The following is a 20,936-nucleotide window of genomic DNA, read 5'->3' on the forward strand; positions in this document are numbered from 1 at the left end:
TATTACAGTAAAAGAAAAAAACACACACTTCCACGGCTTGGAAAAGAGGAAGGATGCCAGACTTGACATCCCATAATGAGCTGGTTGTGAATGGGGTTCAGTGGGGGGCTTCGCTCAGGGCTGTGGGGACTGTCAACGGGATTCATGCTTCCTTTCAACAAGGGGAGAATAGCCAATAGAGAAGTTGTCAGTGGGGACGTCCAACTATGAAGAGGCTTAACAGCATCAAAATATTGGACTTGTTTACACTCTAGGCTCTAAGTGTAGGGGCAGTGTTAATGTGTTAAAGTAGCAGATATGCAGTGTTGGATGTCTGATAGAGGGGAGAGGATTCTGGGATGGCAGATATCAAACTGAGCCCACTGACACTGCTTCAGCTCAGGGCCTCAATGAAAAAAAGCTCTGACACACTTCTGCTCGTGTTTTACATCCCAGAGCTGTTTCCATCTCTTGGGGGGGGGGATTGCTGACTCGATAGGAAGCGTCCTTGGCAAGAGCCCACATGGCCTTTAATCAGCCACTGGACTACAGAGGCGAGGAGAGGTAGCGATGCTGAACATGATCAGTATTTCAACACCGAAGGGGACACAGAAGAAAGTGAACTCCTGCACTATGTAACCAAGTAGGGTCCATTTCATAGACTATATATTAGAAGTGGACGTAGTCACCGTGACTACACCCATTGGTTTGGCCGTTTTGAGGCCTCGAATTCTGTGTTTTGGCTGTCGCTATCTTGTTTTTTTGCAACCAGAAGTGGCACGAGAGGGTGGAGATAAGTCAATTCGAACACTGACTAAGACATTTTTAGGCGACCAAACTGTTACAATTCACTTTCATGAACTGAAAACACACTGTGAAAGGGTTAAAAGTTATAAGACAAAAACACGGACAACTCCAGGCCGGCAACACCGTGGTAGCGATCTGTCAATCGAAAGGGAGCCACGCCCTAAAGCATATCCTACTTTATGGTCTATTTGACTCTAAATGGGACCATAATTTACTAAATGAACATCATGTGTATTGAAGAAGACTTGAAACTAGCGATTGAGACCATAAACTCATGTTTACAATGTTTACTGAGGTAATAAATCAAGTGAGAAGTAGGCTCATTTTCTCATAGACTTCTTTACAATCAGACTTCTTTTTGCAACCAGAGGAGTCGCCCCCTGCTGGCTATTAGAGAGAATGTAAGTTTAAGGCACTTCCACAATGGCTTCACTTTTCAGACCCGGAGGTTGCCAACTGGTCCATCTATTGAATATGCTTCATTTTAGTCAGTCAAACATCACCAAATATCCCTTTTCCTCCTTTGAAAAGACTTTTTCACCACTTAAAGGACTGGCAGAGAGATAAGTATGTCATCTAATTTTTTTTTGTGTAATCATCTCTCAATTCAGTCTGCAACACACCAGCCAACTACCCGGGGAGAAGAAGCACGTTATGCCGCACTCGTCTCATCAGACTCTTTGTGACAACCCCTGAGCCTCGTAGATATTGAGTAGCTTACATAAGATGAATTTAGAGACCCCCGTGGCCTGTTGGGATGCTAACTGGTACTGAGATGCATGTCTGCTTTCTCACGCAGCAGTCGCAGTGATGTGCATCTAGCGTAAAGGCCTGTTTCACAGCAGGCGTGGCGCGGTAGTGATCAGACAGCCATTACAAAGCAGCTACAGTAGAACAAAAAGGCGTCGCTTCCTCTGAGGGGAGGAGCACACAAACAGCAAAGTATTCATGAGGGAAGTATATGTGTATTTTGGTCATCCCTTTTTCGAACCCTTTTCTGTACCCATTTATTCAAAGATTGTATAAGTTCTTGTTGTTATCAGTAGGTGTGGTTAGGTTTTATCTAAGAAATATCTTCTGGTTGACAGCTAGTAATGCATTTGATAGGATGGAGTCAGGACATCGCAGAAAGACTACATTTCGTATGGTAATTCTGTCTATTATGAGTCCTAAAACAGTAATTTAAAATGTAATGTAATTAATTAAGACAGTTTGGAAAAAATGGATTCTAAAACATGCTGGCAAGAGGATAAATTCAGAGTGACGGGGTAAACAAACTTACTATTAGCAGATGAGGTCATAAGAAACTGATATTTGACTGCTGGACTCTTTGCTGTGAACCACCAAACTGGAGAATTGATCCTCTGTGATATTTCTGCAAATTGATTTTAAGTGACTATTAGCAGCTCGAATGTGCATTCTGTGAGAGTTTATGTGTTGTGCCATCTTAGTGCCTTAGCTTGCTTGGACCCGTGGTATTAATAAACCAAATAGCACTGCCTGTGCAGCTACTAAAACTGTGGTGACATTTCCTCTTCCATCTATGGTTTTATAGCATAAAGGACATATGAATGACTCCTGTAGTGCCATTTACCTGAGAAAAAACTGTACTATTGTAGAGACTAAAGCATTAAGTTGTGTTTGATAGCACATTTAAAAATGTCTTGCAAGAGCATCTGACTGTGTAAACAACTTATTTGTCATCTACAACTGTGCACATGGCTCCATAGTGTTGTCTTAAAGGTCCAGTGTGTAGGATCTGGCGGTATCTAACGGTGAGGTTTAGGAGATTGCAACCGACTGAAGCCTCTCCCGTGTGCCAAGCGTGTTTCAGAGCTAAGGCGGCTGACGTGAAAACGCAAATGGTCCTCTCTAGAGCCATTTGTTGTAAGAGTAGAGTGCGTAGAGTGTGTTTACATGGCAAGTGAGTGGTGAAGTAAGAGAGAGAGAGCGGCGGCGATGAAAGCGTGTTACTAAATTTACTTATTTATACATTTTTATTATGAAAATAATTATAACTTCACTTTTTACTTCCCTTTAGCTTCCCCAAACACAACTATCTGTTGGTGCTTGAGCAGCAGTAGCACCTAAAAGCAGTCCTGATGGAGCTTTAATTGTGCAGTGAGGCACAAGCCACTTAAAACAACCACAACTACTACTACCACAGAGAGTGAGGCAGTATGGGAAATTCTCTGTATAAACAGCATCGTCTGCCTGTGTGACCGGAATAAACAGTCCTATCTGAGTCTCAGCTTCCGACAACATAATGCCATTTCATAACAAAAGCCTCCTCAGCCTCTCTCCCCCGAGTGAAGAGGGTTCATCATCAATATCCTGATTAGGATTACAGGAGAAGCCTTGTGCTAATCAACAATAAGAGCACTCGAGCTTCGTGCACTCTGTTGTGATTTTGCCGGGTAATGATCACAGAAACGGCGAGGGGCTTTGATTTCTACACAAATATATTTAAGAAACAAGATGGTGCGTCTGCCCTACATTTACTAGACTCCTTTGTTCTGCAGAAATATACAGCTGATGGTGGAAAACGAGAGCAGGTGATGGTTTGTGTATGCGCTGTGGAGTATAAAGAGCTTCACAGTAACACATATTTACATACATGTCTTCCTGTCCTTGTCTCTGTATCATTTCCACACAAAGCCCAAAGCAGAACCTCCGTTCCAAGCAGAGTGTAAAATATGAATGGCCGCTTTACATAACAATTGCTATAAACCCGGCTGCGGGATTCCTGCATGACAATGAAGACCGTCTCCACACATAATCGCTGCCCTCAACTTCCACTGCTGCATTGTAGTCTACTTCCCAAAGAAGCCTACACTGGTGTCAGTAAGGACCTTTTGTCATCTCCAGGGAAGTATTAGCGAGCTAATCTCGCCCTCTGGTTCAACTATGCTGGTTCCACTTGAGGATGAAAGTTGCCAGCTGGTGCATACTTCAGGGCATCTAGTTGCAGTTTTAGGAGTTTGGCTTTGACCAAGTCTGGGTGAAATGGGGGCACTGCTTGCTTTGGGGGTTAAAGAGAGGTAGGAGGGCTCACTAGCGTTCAACTGTTCCATAAATGGAGTGGTGCCGGGAATCAGAGCTGCAGGGGCTGCTGGGAGAAGAAGCGCCGTCCTGCAGCCCATTGTTCTGGGCTGACAGTGTATTCTCATCTGAGGGGGGAAACATTATTTCGTCTCCAGGCAAGGGACATGGCTAAGTGACCATAACAAAGACTCATATCACAATACAGTCGGCCGGAGAGACGCTCAATGCCAAGCGTTCCCATGCTGCTGCTGGCCATGGCATACATTTCCTAAGTGGTCACATATGGAGATTTGAAAATGAGTAGGATAAAGGCCAAGTTTAAAGGGGACATATCATAAAAACTCACTTAACTGTGAACTAAAACAACCCAGTCCGTTTTTTGTGGGCTGTCTAGATCAGAAAACACATGATTCAACAAGCCATTCAGATTTGGCTCCCCTTCCTATGTCACATGCAAGTTCATTAGAATATACTGCCCACAGCTTGAGAACTACCTTTGCAAAGGTGCACCATATTTTTCTCGCAAACCAATCAGAGCAGACTGGGCTTTTTCAGGAGTGTTTTGAAGTGGGGTTGTATGAGGCACTTATCCATAGTAGGTGTATTACTTACAGTAGATGGCGGTCGGTGTGGCCCCAGCTGAAAAAGACAGGAGTACCGACACCAGAGCAAAGCAATACAGTGCTGTGAATGAGGACGGCAGAAAAACATATTTTAGCCACCTAAAAGAAAGGCTCTCCTTACAAAAAAATCGATGTCCGTTTAAGTGTATGCTATATACAGAATATTTTCACCGCTTTATCTTGCCGTCAGACAGCCCTTTCCGACGGCGAACTGAACTGAAAGTGAGACTTATCTATGCTCACTCCAAAGCCAGCAGGCTCAGATGACAAAAACAGTATAGATACATTTCACTTTCAGTTCAGTTTGCTGTCAGAAAATATTCTAAATATAGCGTACACTTAAATGGATATCAATTTTTTAAGGTGAGCCTTTCTTTATAGCTGGCTAAAATACGTTTTTCTGCCGGCCCCGTCCACAGCACTGTATTGCTTTGCTCCGGTGCCGATGCTCCTGTCTGTTTCTCGATCCTGGGGGCGTGCCGACCATCATCTACTGTAAGTAATACACCTACTATGGATGATTACCTCATTCAACTCCACTTTAAAACACCCGAACTATCCCTTTAAAGAGACAGGCGCTAAAACACAGCGTTTCAAACAGATGGTGAATACAGGCATATTCAGACAGACAGTATGAGAAAAAATACTGTTGTTTTTTTTACATTAAAGCATGTAAACATGCATTTTCTTGTAGAAAACCCAAAATACAAGTATGAAACTTAAGATGACCATGATATTTCCCTAAACTATGCAACATTTCCCCCCAAAAATGTTTTTAAATCAGGTGATGAGACAAATTCCTGCAAGGCGCTCCATCACCACGCTACAGTTTACTCTCTCCACAGACGAGCACTTCTCTCAGTCACTATGTGTTATGTACCTCAGCAATCATCCTTACATGGTTTATGAACTGACTCATGATCTAATGGCTACGATATTAATTATTCAACCTGTAACTGCTTTGGAGAGTACGTGATGAGAGTAATTGCCACGCGCTCAAGGCTGCAAACACAACCTTGCACATGCAGATGAAAACAGGTTGTTGATGTGCAGTGGTAGTTCTTCCTTTAAAAAGTCTCAAATGAGAGGAGATTAATAATGACTCTAAAGATTTGACTTCTCTGCCTGTCAATCCAGCTCCGTCTCTGCCGGTCTGTCTTTGTGTCTGCTGTTTTTTCTGTCCGTCAAAAACTGCCTGTTTCACCAACTGTCCGTCTTTATCTCTTTCCCTTTCTCGGCTTGACAGCTCTGCCAGTCTGTCTATTTGTATTTCAGTTTGTCTCCCCTGCCTGTAAGTAAGCGAGAATGAGGTGAAACTGGGTGAGGATGTTTGGCGGAGCAGAGAAAAATTCCCGATGCATGACCCCCTCCGCTCAGGCACGGACGGCGAGCTGTCAGTCGGCCAGTTCATTGTTTGGCTTGTGTGTGTGTGTGTGTGTGTGTGACATCAGCTCTGTGAGGATTCATAGCGAAGAGGTGATTTAGCGGATTTACGGCACTTCCTCTGCCACCAAAGGCCGTGACCGCTGCACGTTAGGGGCAGATTATCAGTCTGCTGTTGCTATGCAAGCCACTCTGGCCTCAGGGGCATCAACAAATATTCAAAGGGACAAGTGTTGAGCCATAGCATGCAAAGCTGTACTGAGAAACCTCCTTTGTTTTCGCTCTCCTTCCCGTTAGTCCGTAATTATTCCACGATATAAACTAGAATATTCAAATGCTCATAATAAGCTTCTATCGTTTGTAATATCCCCCATGTCGAAATAAATATGGACTTAGACTAATCCTCTTTAAACAAAGCCGAGTATTAGAAATCTGTCACTAGACCGGTTACATAAACTAGTGCCTTTCAGTAGAAGTCACACCAGGCCAGCTGCGATGAAAACAAGCTTTCAGATGGCTGTGTTTACCAATGAGGCCAAATTTAATTAACTGATGACTTTGTTCACACATTCCACTCAAGCCAAGACTCGAGTCGACTGTGTAACACGAACCCTAAAGAGTAAACTGAGGTTAGAATGATCTGAGATCCTTGGACGATGGTGCCAGGCCCTGGAGGCTGAGCCCATCATGTAAAAAACAACCAGAGAAGACACTACCCATTTCCACATTTGTGTGAGAGACTTTCCTTGAGAAAGAAAGCTCAAGGGCTGTTAAAGTAAACAGGGTGTTGGTTTGGCAGAGCATTGGTTTAAAGATCTGCTGATCTGAAAATTGTGGTTTCACGGTTCAGCCGCAGCAGATGAAGCAAGACCAAGAGTGCACATCTCAGACATTAACAAAGGGTGACCTTAGATGGAGCATACAAAAATACAGAACATATTCATAAATGTGCTCACAGTGCAGTCCATTTCCTTACATTTGCTCCTCTTTGGTTATTTTATGACTCAAAACCAGCTTTACACTGAGGTGGACACACCAGCTCAGTTTATACAGTCTATAATCCATTGTCTGTAGAGTTCACTCGCTGTGGATTTTAGGTTAGCTTAGAATGAGATGAACTGAATAATGTCTTGCAAAGTTAAACCAAACAAAAACAAACTTGACCAGACTTTTCTCTGCAGAAGCCACAGGACTCCAATAAAACCCCGACTGATGCTTTAATGATGGTGGGTTTCAGATTCAGACCAAAAAATGGTTTAGGGACCGCCTCAACAGTCGCAGCGGAGACCCTATTTCATCCCTGCATGAAGTGGCGTGGCGAGCGACTAACGTTTAATGAATAGAACAATTAACTCTAACGTGTACAGAGGTCGAAAAGCAGCAATTAGAGTGATGAACTCCGGCCTTCCATACTGAGCATGTCTACATCGATCCACCAATGACGGGTTTGACTAGCGGGCTGCAGCACGTTTGGACAGAGCTGCTCCGGCCAGCTTCACTTCCTCTCAGAGAAAACGTATTAGACGGTGAGGAAGATAAAAACATTATGTGACCCGTGCCTAATTCTTTATTTTATATTAATTTCATGTTAGGTTATACTGTACTGTCATCTGTTGTCAGAAAAATCGAAATCTGTCACTAACAGAGCTTCAAATGAACATTTGTACTATAAAACATACATGATACATTTATTAGGAGTGGGGGGAAAAAATCGATTTCCCTGAGTCGTGTTTTTTTATTTAATGATTGAAATTAATTTTTTAATGCCAGAATCAATATAGTTGCTTTATTTGATGTTAAATGCATTCAAACAGCCTCGATTGAGATCCCCACGGATGTACATAGAGAACGGAGCAAACGGAGAGAGTTAGCGAAGGACTTTGTGAAGTTAGCGGTAGTATACATGTGACTACATCCGGTTTTCAAAATAAGGTGTCAACAAAGGGTATATACAAAACACATATATGGAAATAAGATTCATTTGATTATATTCAGGTATAAAACATGTTACACATCCGTCATAAATTAAAAAGAAAATACCACTAATTTGTGAGGGAAATGTCAGATACAAAATTTAGCATTTTTACTGTATCAAATTAGAGCTATTCCCAAGTAAAAGTCCTATATTTGTACCTTGAAAAAGCTACATTTCTAAATTCTTGCGGGGCTATAAAAACACATTGCTCCATAATTCCTGACAATGACAGATATATTTGACTTTGGGACATCTCTGACTACATACATCAACCTATGGATGACTACATCAACTGTTTTTACTCTATCAATTAGGAGATTTACCAAAATAAAAGTCCCTAGAAGTGTATGATTCAACTTTTTCCCATGGTCTAGTGTTAAAAAAGTTAACAAAAATCAGAATAAATTACAATATCGAATGGCAATACTTGTAGAATCGCAATACATATTGAATCGGGACCCAAGTATCGTGATAGTATCAAATCAGGAGATAGGTATATCGTCCCAGCCCTACCATTTATGTTGCTGGTACTGTACTTTTTCAGCTTAACTAAGCACCTGTCACCAGCACATACTCCCAACATTCCCTCAATTAGTATTAGTTAAGGAGACATATATCCCATAGTGTTCACTCACAGGGAGATATATGCTCACACGACACTCAGTTTACCACACAGATTAACATTTGTGTCGGAATGCGCTGGAACCCATGCGTGTTTTGTAAATGCTTATCATATTAAACGCCGCAAACCACACGAGACAAAAGCATGCCTTTACCAAACGCCGCTGCCTTTGTAAAAGAACATGTGCAACACACGGTCCGTGTGCGGCTGTGTTTGCGTAGGCGTGTTTGAGGAATGCAGTAACTGCCAGGTAATTAGGGTTCACATTCAGGTATGCGGAGCCGCAGGGAAGCCAGAGCAAGAGACAGACACACCGACAGACACTCAGTGGGTTTAGTATGGCTTAATCCCCCGCCGAGCGCAGCCACTACAAATGCACTCAGGTAGGGACATATCGACACTGGTGTGGTCTCCATGATCAAAGCTTTCAGCGCAGCCCTGCCCTCATGCCTTGGAAATGGACCAATTAGGGATAAGGGGGGGGTTGAGAGTTGGTTATGCTGCGTTCCGTACACCAAGCTGGCAGCAGCTTCAGACGAGGTAATTATACACGCTCTCCCCGTCTGTCTCTCTAACACTCATGCTCACTGCTATCATGCCTCACTCATCTCTCTACACCCCGACATTATAGCCCTAAAACACAGTCCAAGATAATACGGGCCGACATGAGCCTAACTGTAGCTACATGTAGGACAATTAAGCTCTGTTGTAGGTAGTGGCGCTTTAACCCTCCCAGAACTTGCTCAGAGCTTTATTAAGAAATCCTCCGCCAAGTTGCAGGCAACCAGTCTCCGCCTTCATCATTCTGATTTATGGAGCTCGTCTGAAACCAATGCATTGCAGGGAACTGCTGTCATTGTTAATTTTTTTACCGCATCTTTGTAGGAAAGAGGATTAATTCATCCAGTTTGGGGCAGAATATGGAAGCAAAGGCTTGAGAAAAATGACAAGAATGCGCTTTGTCACGTTTTTAGAAGAGCAGAGTTATACTCGTGAGAAGGAGATTACAACTGTCTCGATTTTTTCATGCACACACAAGCAGATAACTAGCACTGTAACGGTTAGATGATTACTCCATTATTTGATTAGTTTATTCATGGGAAATGAATTGACAACAATCACTTCATGGTTTAAGCCATTTATCAAATGTCTCAAATGTGAGGATTGGAGGATGAGAGAGCTGCTTAACCAAATAGCATAAGTAATATTTAAACTCTGCGGAGCACACGATAGAATTGCAGCACGATGCGATAATCCCAACTTCGATGTCTGCCGTGTAAAGCCAGCAACACATCATCAGTGTGAGATTACAGGACAAACATTTGATTTTTTAAATATCTTTCCGTTTGTCTCCACGGTAACTTGTAACAAAGACCTCCCAGTGTGTAGATGTGTGGGAGTCAGATGTAATTAGCCTTCCTGGACTGTAGGTCACACGTGACTACCTGAGGCGATACAGTAAAAACCAATCCCTGCAATGACTGACAGCATGCGCCTGTATGAAACAATATATGGTCATGTATTTCTAAGAAACACTGTTACTTTTTTATGAGAACATTTAATGATCCCCTCCAGAGTAATCACTGCGAGTGTACTAATGAGTGTGTGCTAGACGGAGATGTGGAGAGAGGGAAAACATGTGCGGATGTGTTGATTTTGCAAGTGCGTTTGCAATCTGGATCGTGACACAGACAGATGCTCGGGCCTGCTCTCTTGTCACTCTCCATCCTGTTGGGGCACTTGATATCTTCATTTTTTCCCCTCCATCTCCGCTGTTCAAGGGTCATTATTGTGTACATGTACTGTAACTACAGCAGAGGCTGCTGTTATTATCAGAGGAGTCCTTTAAGGTTACTGATCCAAGGTTTTTGGATAAAAGCAAGCTTTTTGTCTTTTGCATTTGCCAGCACTGGGTGAAGTAATCTGTAAGAAACAAACATGTTTACAGCAGCAACAGAACATCTACTTTCTCTGTTTGCCGTTGTCGACTGGAATCTGCCTTCTGTGCACTGAACCATAAAATATAGCCTTGAGTTTAAAGACATCATACAAACATGACTCAGACATGAGTTCAAAGGGAGCTTTTTTTTAACATACCAAACATAATTTAGCATGAAAATAAAAGTCTTTTGGATAATCCCTATTGAAGTGTTTTCTATGAGGCCAACTAAAAGTGACAATCCTGTGACTTTTTCACCTTATAGCTGAAAACACCCCACTCGACTGTTATAAGGCCATTAAATAGGCGTTATTGCTCGCTATAAGCACCATAGATGTGGGTCATTAGGGGCCTACTATGCCTACTATGTTGTATAAGTGAAAAGCGAAACTTAAAAGCAACACGTTCTAACATGTAAAAGTGAATGAAATGTCACATTTTGAACACAAACAAAAAGGCATAGTTAGGTTTAGGCAACAAAACTACAACTTCTGTAGGTTTAGGCAACAAAACCACCTAGTTAAGTTTAGGGGAAAACATTGTGTTTTGGCTTCAAATAACTACATTTCAAATTGAAAGTCAAACTTAACGCTTGTGAACACGTTGTTGGTTTCACAAGGGATGCAAACCACAGCCTTCTCAATAAAAACCCTGTGTTTTGTGTCCCATCTGTCGCCCCCGACCTCCATATGGAGTTTCAGTTTCTGTCTATACTCGTGTCATAATAACTACTACGGTCAGTAGAGGTGGCTGTTGTGTTCTTTTATACTTTCTTTCGGTGATGTACCATCTGAATAGATGATAAAACCTACTATTGGGCGTAGTAGGCCCATATTGACCCACATCTATGGTGCTTATAGCGACCGATAACGCCTATTTAATGGAAATACAATGTATGGAAATAAAATTAATTTAAATAATCCCTTTTGATGGGTTTTCTGTGAGGCTATAACTAATAGTGACAATCCTCTGACCTTTCAACTTATAGCTGAGAACACGAACTAAATATACTGAATCGACAACAGTACATACCAACTACATGCCTGTCCGACGACTAACATTAGAAAACAAGTAAAAATAGAAAAAGGCCGATACACTTTAGTATCGATAATGCAGCCTGCAGTCCTTCCTGATGCGGATACTATGTGGTCACGTAGACAGGCTGTCTGGAAGCTGCTGGAACCTTGGACCAGAATAGCTCTGATAATGTATCTGTCATGAATGTGTGTCATCAGGACCTGCTCCCCAGCACCGCTGTGGAAAACCAAATGGCTGGCCTGGCCTGCTTTATTTAAAGCCGTTACCATGACTGCTACTTTAAGTGATACACATATACTGCAGCTCACATATGTCATTTAAATACAATACATCTCCAAAGGCTAGAGGTAGTGACATTTATACTGCCACAAGCATAAATCCGATATTTCAACATGAACTAAGTGTCTAAATGTTGAGATTATCATGTGACAACTCCTGGTAACAAATGGAGTGAAGTTCTGTTTAATAGTAAATTTGAGCTCTGTGAAATGTCATCTTTCTAACAGAGTTCACGTGTCCGGGGAATAAAAAAAAGTGGCTTAAAAAGCAAGTTGATCATGTGAGAAACAGCACAGTAGGAGCGAGCCCTTCTCACCCCTTCCTGCTGAAATGAGAAGGCCAGCTGCAAACACAGCTTTCCCACATTTGCACAGGATCCCAGGAGATGGGTGGTCAAGACAGAAACCCCCTCACTATATTACAAAAAGAGGAAAACCATCCAGCAAATGGATATGTCTTCGCAGTGATAGAACTTAAATACGTGACTTGGCTCCTTTTCCAGTTATTGTTTTTGGACTAACGGGAGCAAAGATGTGCAAATTGTCTCGTGAATTATTGCACACGGTTTTTCAACAGATGGGAAAGTGATCACATGCACTTGAGGCGATAGACTTTATTAAATGTAAGGTAAACTTGACATTGTTTAGCTGTGAGAAGCAGAAGAGCGTCTGTTTCATTGTCTTGGCTGAGATCACATCAATGATTTGTGCTTAAGTCCGCAGGTCAAAAGCAGTGAGGTCAAAGGTCATTGTGATAACCATCAGTCCTCACTGCACCCAGCTGCTCTCCAAAGAGCTAAATACTGGTACTTGTAGTTTATGCTTAAGAAAGATGGTTTTAAAAGGGCCCTAAATACAGGTTGTTTACAGAAACAGCCACTAAGTGAGTGTATATGCGACTTTTTCCGTCTGATGGGAATGTGATCTATCCCTTTTTACTGCTCCACATAACCCCGCTTTTCTGTAACGTAAACAGCAGCTCACTTTGCTAATTGACTTTCTCTGTCCTCTCAGGACAATAGAGGCTGGTCCTTGACTTCTTTATGACTTCCCCTTTATGAGCCCTTTGGTTGATTATGCCTTTAAGAAGCCCTTAATAAAGACTAAGCAAACAGAGCTTTCGGGCAGAGCGCGTGGAAAACTCTGAGGCCGTAGTGAAAGGCTTTTCTCTCCCTCCTTGTGGCAGAGTGCCAGCCCTATAGCATGGGACAAAGATGAAGAGGATATTCGCCAAAAAACATAGGCTAAATGAGAAGCTCATGAAAAGCCGGGAGTGTTCCACTGAGGGCAATGAAAAAGCTCTCGGTTTAGCCATATAATAAGTTATTTCTGTACATGTTACAATAACATCACATGCATATGTAGTGGAAAATGGAATAAATACATAACGCTGCAGCTTGAATGGAAATCTGCGCATTGTTTTCAATCAAATTCCTGCTTTTACCTGAGCTTCACTGTACTGTGAATGTATACATTTTGGTTGCACTGTGAGTAAGAGATTTGAAAACTAGATTTTTCGGAACAGAAATATTTTAAAACTGCTCAAATGATGTTTCACACAAAGCCTTGGCAGCTGTCCAGTCAGCCTTGGGGGCTCTCAATAACTACAGTGGGCCAACAGAGGGTCATCTTAAACAAAAACCTAATTTCCTGCTCGGCGAGAGTGCTGCGATACTAATCAAGATAAAAGCACTGAGACAGGAAGTGAGGTGAGTGTTTGGCATGTAAGGCGGTGAACTTCCTCTTTTTTTTGCTTTAGAAAGCTAATAAAATAGTCAGTTAAACTAAAAGCTACCTTCCCTTCTGCTTATCCCCCCCGACGCACACAACACCTCTGGGTGTCCGCTGCATTTCTGACATTCTTCAGGCCTGTTAAGCTGGAGGCCTCAAAGTTCCCACCCACCATTTAATCAGCTGTTCAGTGGGAGTCGGAGAAAGGCCTTGAACATCTAACTGTCCTACCCCCTAGCACCCACCAAGCCTCGTTCAGCCAGCAAAAACATCGTGCCCATCTATTTACAACCCTTTCCCTCTCTGCATGACACCCAGGTTTTTATCGCCCACCCACCCATCGGCACAATGCTGGACGCTTGCCTCCGCAGCCCCCGTTTCAATGGACGGAAATTGGGAATGTAAAACAGAGCAGTAGTGAAAGGACACGCGGCTCCATCAGCTTCCATACAAACAATGGAGAATCTGCCAGTGTTTAGCTGCTGCTTCCTCCTGAATCACAGTGCTAACAATGAGGCGCTATTATGTCTGACTGTGTCTGCCGTTACCAGCACCAGGCTCTGGATGACACCAGGATGAGAACACATCTTCAAATAGTCTGGCAATGAGCAGAAGTAAAGTAAAGTAAAATGGGTATTTCTCTGACAAGATAAAAAGTTTAAAATCCTTAGAGATCACTGGGGAGATAATAGGATGCAGAGGGGTAACCACTGTGCTTGTTCACTGCACTTATTTGACAACTACAAAACCCTTCAACCACTAAAGGAGCATTTGCTTAGCAGCCAGGTGAAAGACAGAATACAGATTTGGACATAACACTTAGATAGATAGATATACAGTATCTTACAAGGATGTGAACACAATATAGACAAGGACAGCCAGTGTCAACCCCTGCAATTAACAAAAGACAATCTGAAACAAGGTCTTCTGTGTCATCAGATACTCCAAAAAAAGAAGGTTGGGTTCTTTTCAGTTTTGGGATTACAATTGTGTGACCAGTGAGCCATCTAACGCACGGTGCCTCTCCGAAACACAGCAGACATACTAACTGTACACTTGACAAATAAAAGCTGATCGTCCAATGAGGCTGGGCGATATGGACAAAATCAAATATCCCAATGTTTTTGACCAAATATCTCGATATGGATATTGTGACAAGATTGTAGGGTTGACCATTGGTGCTTTAACAAAATATTTACTCACAATTTTTGATAAATAATCATCAGTAATGTGGATATAATGACTGCGTGTAAAAGACAAATAATAGAACAGCTAGAGCAGTCTGGTAAGTTCAAAAAATTACATCACTTTATTGTAATGCAGCCTTTAAAACAAGGAAAAGACCCCATTTATGCCTAATCACGATATTACGATATCAAAAATATAAATAGACGATGTCTAGTCTCATAACACAATATCGATATAATATTGATAAACTGCCCAGCCCGATCGTCCAACACGTTCTTCGGGAGAAGCCTCAGTTGGATGCAATCTGCAACCTCACCGCTAAATGCCGCCGGATCTTACACACAGCGCCTTTAATGGAAAGCCCAGTGCGTTTTATCCTGGCGCTAAAGGGTGCCTTGTGCAGCGGTATCACACCGTCTGCATTTGAAGCCCTGGGAATTAGAACGGGCTGTATCGTCATAGTTGATAGTTTCTGCTCGACATTTTTACTCTCAGTATATCAGAAATTTATGAGACAGTTTCAACCTAAAGAATGAAGATAACGTGAACTCTACAACTGCAGTGCATTTGACAACAGACAAACCGGCAGTACCATCTTCTCTGCTTATATCGTTCCCTGATGACAGATTTAGAAATGTGCAGCCCGTAGCACAAGTGTTTGTTTACATCATAAGAAATAATACTCTCTCAGACAAGGGGTCTCTGCGGCCTTGATAAGGATCATGGGTATTTATTACACCCAGCAGAGCCCTTTCAGTGAATTGTTGATAATAATCTAGCACGCCCTGGAGAGGTTTTTCTGAATCTTAGAGCTTATATCGCCTATGATTTTTGCATAATGACAAACAATGGAGACAAAGCCGGTGACACGAAGACGAACAGAGGGCTGTCAGACCAGAGGCCGTGAAAAAAAATCCTGTGTATTGAGAGCACAGAGGACAGTTTAAATGTGGATGGAGATCATGGTTATACTATACAATGAACATCCCTTGAGACTGACATTGTGTGTCCTGTAATTGGCCCCGAGTCTGGCTCTCTGGTCTCGGTCTCCGCTGGGGGTGACATCCAGTCTCAGAGGCGCACAGAGAGAGAGGGGAGATATCTACAGACCAATCACAGCCCAGTTAGTCAATCCTCCATCAGCTGGTCACAGCTCCATCTCTCACACTCCTCTCACTCCTCCGGGTGGAGAGAAGCACTGGGCTGGAGCCAATTCAAAACTACAGGGTTAGACACACACACACACAAGAGAGAGCGACAGAGAAAGACCTTGACCTGCTCATTCCCCTCCAAAACCTCAATGCCAAAGCTTTGGCTCTAAATAAATACAGCCTTCAAAGGGAGAGATAGTTTAACCCTCTGGAACCAACACTTTGTTTCAGCCCTGGTTTGACAGATAATCCCTCACAAATCCTAAATCTCTGTGGGATTCACAGTCAGCCAAAGTGGGAGAAATATACAGAGTAGACAGACAAAAAGAGCTTACATAAACATGCACATATTGGAATCGACGCTGGAATCAGTTGGAAAGGCTAATTTGGAAACAAGTGAGTACTGGATAGGGTAAACAAGATCAAGGTTTGGGTCATACAACAGGATGTAGATATAGTCATGGACGGATATCACTACATGAACACCATATCTCCAGGATCTGTATTAGTTGGAATGGCGAGATTGAAAAGACGTTACATGAATATTTGCATATACACACAGACAATCCAACTGACACTCAGGGACACAACCCCTAGGCAGTTGTTTCCGCCTTCAATCCTCAGGCTCATTCAACTGCTGAAAAGAAGCTAATCAACGGGCTCTGGATCAGTCGAATCAAGAATGCAAGTTCTTGAGTGGTGGTGCGAAGGTGCTAAATGAGAGTTTGGTAGCATTTCTATTGCCTCTACATGGCTCTCAACACGGTGACGGCTGAGCTGGCGGGGCAGTGTCTAGAAGGGAACCCGCGAATTGGGGAAAAACTCTCACAAGATGGTTAAGGTCAGGCATTGATCTTAAATAGTGAAGGTTAGAATAGCAGCGGGTCTCGGGAGACATTTTTGCATATCTCAAGTCAGATTTCGCAATTTGCGGGTTACCTTCTAGACACGACCAGCCGGCGTAGCTAACGGTGCTAATAGCGCTAACAATGAAAAGTACGGCAACAATGATGACAGAGCTAACTGTTAACCTGAGGGGAACTGGAGGGTGGGTGCTACACTTCCGCAACGACAACATCGGTCGGGACGGCGTTAGCAGCTCTAACCACCGTATGAGAGCAGTGCAGAGCGGCGGCCATGAGCTAGCCAATGGGGCACACTCACATGCACTCACATGCACTAAAAGCATGGGTGGCCAGTCCGACGATGTCAATAAAGCAGATAGAAAGTCGGATTACAACACGCACAGAGGGAGAGCAACTTCATTCTCTGCTCAGGTAGACATTACTCCTCATATCTTTGCATAGCAAATAGTTGTTTGCTGCTATATTAGTGCTCTGGATATCAAATTCAGCACCTTTAATTTTTAAGTCATAAATTCTGTAGAAAATAATGCCAATCAGAAATATAAATAACACTGACTTAAGACAATAAAAGTCCCAGTATTCAAAGCAAGCTTCCAAACATCGTGCACATGTTCTGCTGACCAGCCAACAAGTCATTTTACTCTAGATTTTTAATATTGAAAGTTGTACATGCTGTGCAAGTTTAGTATTCAGTACACTAGTACAAAAAACTGCATGTTGCTGTATGTCCCCAGCAAAAACTACAGAGGCCACGACCTCAAAGGCCAATCAAAAGCCTCCCTGTGTGTAAACAGCAGTCACTCAGTGGAGCCCTCTCAGCTGGTTTGGCATATGATTCACACACTTCTGAAGAAAGGTCACTATCAGTGAAAACAAGAGGCCCTCTCAGTCTGGCTCCAGGACTGCGACAGCCAACCCAGCTGGGCGCTCTTCATCGATAGCCCGCTCTCTATTCATCACAGCAAAGAGCCAGGGCGTATTGGCTGGCTGATCCACCCACACTGAATGCTGAGGCCAGTCACTGGACAGGTGAGGTCAGAGGAGATTAATAATCAGAGTGTAAATCTTTTCTCCCCCCCTCCTCCTACAGGAAATCACAGGCATGGTGAAAGCTCCTCAGGATCTCTTCGCCACTCCCTGCTTATTGATCGGCAGCGACTTCATTCCCATCATTCACCGCGACAGAAACCACTCACACTTGTGCAAAGTGCAGCGGGGCTGAAAATGTTTAGGCATCACACTGGCATTTACCTATGGCTCAGTTTCATTCCCCTTATTTTTGATGTCCAAACACGAGTGAAATGTGCCCTTTTACACAAGATGCGCTCCTATCTGACTGACAGTGGCTTTTCAAACCAAATGATGGATGATGGATGATGCTGAGCAGGTCACAGCCCCTTTTGGGCCATATTATAAACACCACTGGCACATCGTAAAAACAACCGTCTCTGCAAATAACTCAATCTGTTTTTAGTCTAGAATCTATTTTTTTGGGCAATTGTTAAACAATTTCTCAAATCAGGTGTCTTATTTAAAGGGACTGTTTGTAACTTTTTACACGTATAAATCTACCGGGTCGGTTTCCAATGTGCGCTCGCATGCTCGCGTGTGGCTACGCTGTTCAGACCGCTCCTCTGCCTGCTTGTCATCACTCACACAACGCGCTCGTTCTTGCTCCACCTCACGTTTATGCGCGCTCACTCCACACTGCAGAAGAGTTAGTTTAGCTCTGAGAATATCTAGTGAATGTACAGTGGACATTTGTGCAGAAATAACTGCTGCAGCTCCTCCAGACCAACAGAGGTTTCCCGTGTCTTGTGGAGTGACGGGGCTCCGCAGCGAGAAACGTTATCGTCTCTGACCGCTGTGCCGGTGTCTCCCTTTTCACTCCGGCGCCCAGTCGGAGACGATAACGTTTCTCTTCCGGTTGAAGCAGGAAAAGCCAACACTAGGATCAGCATTGATTCATGAAGAGACCTCCATGTCTCCATGTCTCCATGTCCATGTCTGGTCAGCTAACATTACTGCCAAACAGCTGAAATATAGAGTGATATTGTGGTTTTAGCTGACGTGTGTCGCCTCACTGTTTTGAGCTCGTTCATGTCTATGTAGAGCGAGCACGAGCGCGAGCCAAACGCTGACTTAACGGCCACAGGTGTCGCTGTTAACAAGCATTTCTGATTCTTACAAACAGTCCCTTTAAACGATTTCTCAAATCAGGTGTCTTATTTAAACATATTTTACAATAAAAACAGAAGAGAGGCTGTATGCATATTTTGTACTGTGGATATCTGACTAAATCACTAATTTTGCAGCTGTTTCATCCATTGTTGTGCCATGTATGACATGTTGACAGGTGGTTGCATGTTCCCATCATGCACTGCGTCTCTTCTCTTACCTTATTAGAGTAGGGCTGCTTGGCCAGGTTGATGCCATCTCTGATGAGCTTATCCCTGATCATGATCTTCAGTTTGAGCTTGGGGTAAATCACCAGCTCCCTCCTGTTGCCCAGCGTCAGGTTCCTCTGCGCGCCCATGTAGCCTCCGTTGCGCCCGACCACCCGGTCAGTGTTGTGCTCGGTCCACGACTTGGACCCGCGCAGTTTGGACTCGTACTGGTCCACCATGTGACTGGTGTAAACCTCTGCAGCGGGTGGCATCGGCTCCAGGGTGAAGTAGAGTCCGCTGGCCGTCTCGTTGGCTTCGTCTTTCAGCCTCCTCACGGCGTCGTGGACCCGCTGCCGGTGGTGCGGGATGTAGACGCCGATGGCATCCAGGTCCGGGTCTCCGATCTGTTTGCAGACCTCCAGGTCGTCGTATCCGTTATCCACGAAAGCCTCCACGTACTGGGCGAGCTGGAGGGTCTTCAGCCACTCGTACACGATGACAGGTCCGTTGGTTGTCATTTTTTTTGGCTGTTTTTTGGGCTCCAACTCGGAAGGAAAGACACTAAAAGTGATGCTTACTTTCCCATTTTCAGACGCATTATAAAAAGGTTGTCAATAACAACGTGTGCCTTTCCACCAATCGGAAGGTCGGTGGTTCGATCCCCGGCTGCTCCGGGTCACATGTCGATGTGTCCTTGAGCAAGACACTAAACCCCAAATGTGAATGAGTATTTAGTATTTAGATTAGATCCTGGTGGGCAAAGTTGGCACCTTAGTAGCCTCTGCCATCAGTGTGTGAATGGGTGAATGCTGACATGTAGTGTAAAGCGCTTTGAGTGGTCGAAAGACTAGAAAAGCGTTATATTAAAAAAAAATGCAAAAATGCAAGTCCATTTATCCGAGTATTAAAGTAAAAGATGCCTCCATTACGCAATTTTTGGATCAGCCATACCAAAGCTTTTGGTTACCATTCACAACCTAGACATTTGGCTGTAACACCTGTCAATATTTACAACTGAAGATCACTTGAAACAGCTCTCAAATGTCAGTGACTTACCAGTCCCAGTAATGAAACAAAATAAGAAAGCAGTTGCCTCAAAACTATTGTCATTCAAATAGCTGCTGGAGCAGATTTCGTCCGTTACGCACGGCAGCTGCTGCGTCTTAAAAACCCGGTTTCCTTCCTTCCTTATAGTCCTCTGTGTCGTCGAAAGGCAGCGTGTTGATGCAATAAATCCAAATGGTGCCTTCAAAAATGACAGCAAGTCGGCAAAACGCAGGGTTCTGTGTCCAAACCCCGTCAGTCTCTACGCGTAGTCCGGTTCCTCCAGCCGGCACATCATCACCACACTGGAGCTGCAGCCAAGAGCCAACATGCTCACTGCTGCTGCTGCTGCTCTACCGTCCACGCCCCCCAAATCTCACTGTACCCATTTAAAAATAGTGATGCGAGTCCCTTTTTTCTCTTCCCCCCCTCTCTCTCTCTCTCTCTCTCCCAACTTGTCTCCCAACGCCGCCTCCGGGCTCACACACACACACTGGCTCACCAGGTTCACACCGACTTGGCCAAAGTTGGTCCGAGACGAGAGCGCACGTTGGAGCTGTCGCACAGTAAGAAATGAAGATCAGAGCTGCTGGTTTGTGTCACTCTCTCTCTCTCTCTCTCAGTCTCTCTGTATGTCTCTCTCCCTCTGTGTGTGTGTGTGTGTCTCTCTCTCTCTCTCTCTGTGTGTGTCTCTCTCTCTCTCCCTCTGTGTGTCTCTCTCTCTCTCTCTCTCTCTCTCTCTCTCTCTCTCTGTGTGTGTCTCTCTCTCTCTCCCTCTGTGTGTCTCTCTCTCTCTATCTCTATGTCTCTCTCTCTCTTTCTCTCTCTCTATGTCTCTCTATGTCTATGTCTCTCTCTCTCTCTCTCTGTGTGTCTCTCT

The 20,936-nt window shown here is 43.7% G+C and overlaps 1 protein-coding gene across 3 annotated transcripts in view; it reads right to left on the reverse strand.

Annotated features, from left to right (window-relative positions):
- sash1a (SAM and SH3 domain containing 1a) overlaps positions 1 to 20,682 on the reverse strand; it is a 187,447-nt gene extending 166,765 nt beyond the window's left edge. Inside the window, exon 1 of one of the 3 annotated variants that reach the window (XM_074616170.1) lies at positions 19,024 to 20,682. In XM_074616170.1, coding sequence (XP_074472271.1) covers positions 19,024 to 19,530 — 507 coding nt within the window. In that variant the 5' untranslated portion in view covers positions 19,531 to 20,682. The remainder of the gene's footprint in view (positions 1 to 19,023) is intronic. The other 2 variants (XM_074616171.1, XM_074616172.1) reach the window with 2 other exon arrangements.
- Between the last annotated feature and the right edge of the window lie 254 nt (positions 20,683 to 20,936).

Source organism: Sebastes fasciatus, chromosome 18, assembly GCF_043250625.1.
Source record: "Sebastes fasciatus isolate fSebFas1 chromosome 18, fSebFas1.pri, whole genome shotgun sequence".
Taxonomy (NCBI): Eukaryota; Metazoa; Chordata; class Actinopteri; order Perciformes; family Sebastidae; genus Sebastes; species Sebastes fasciatus.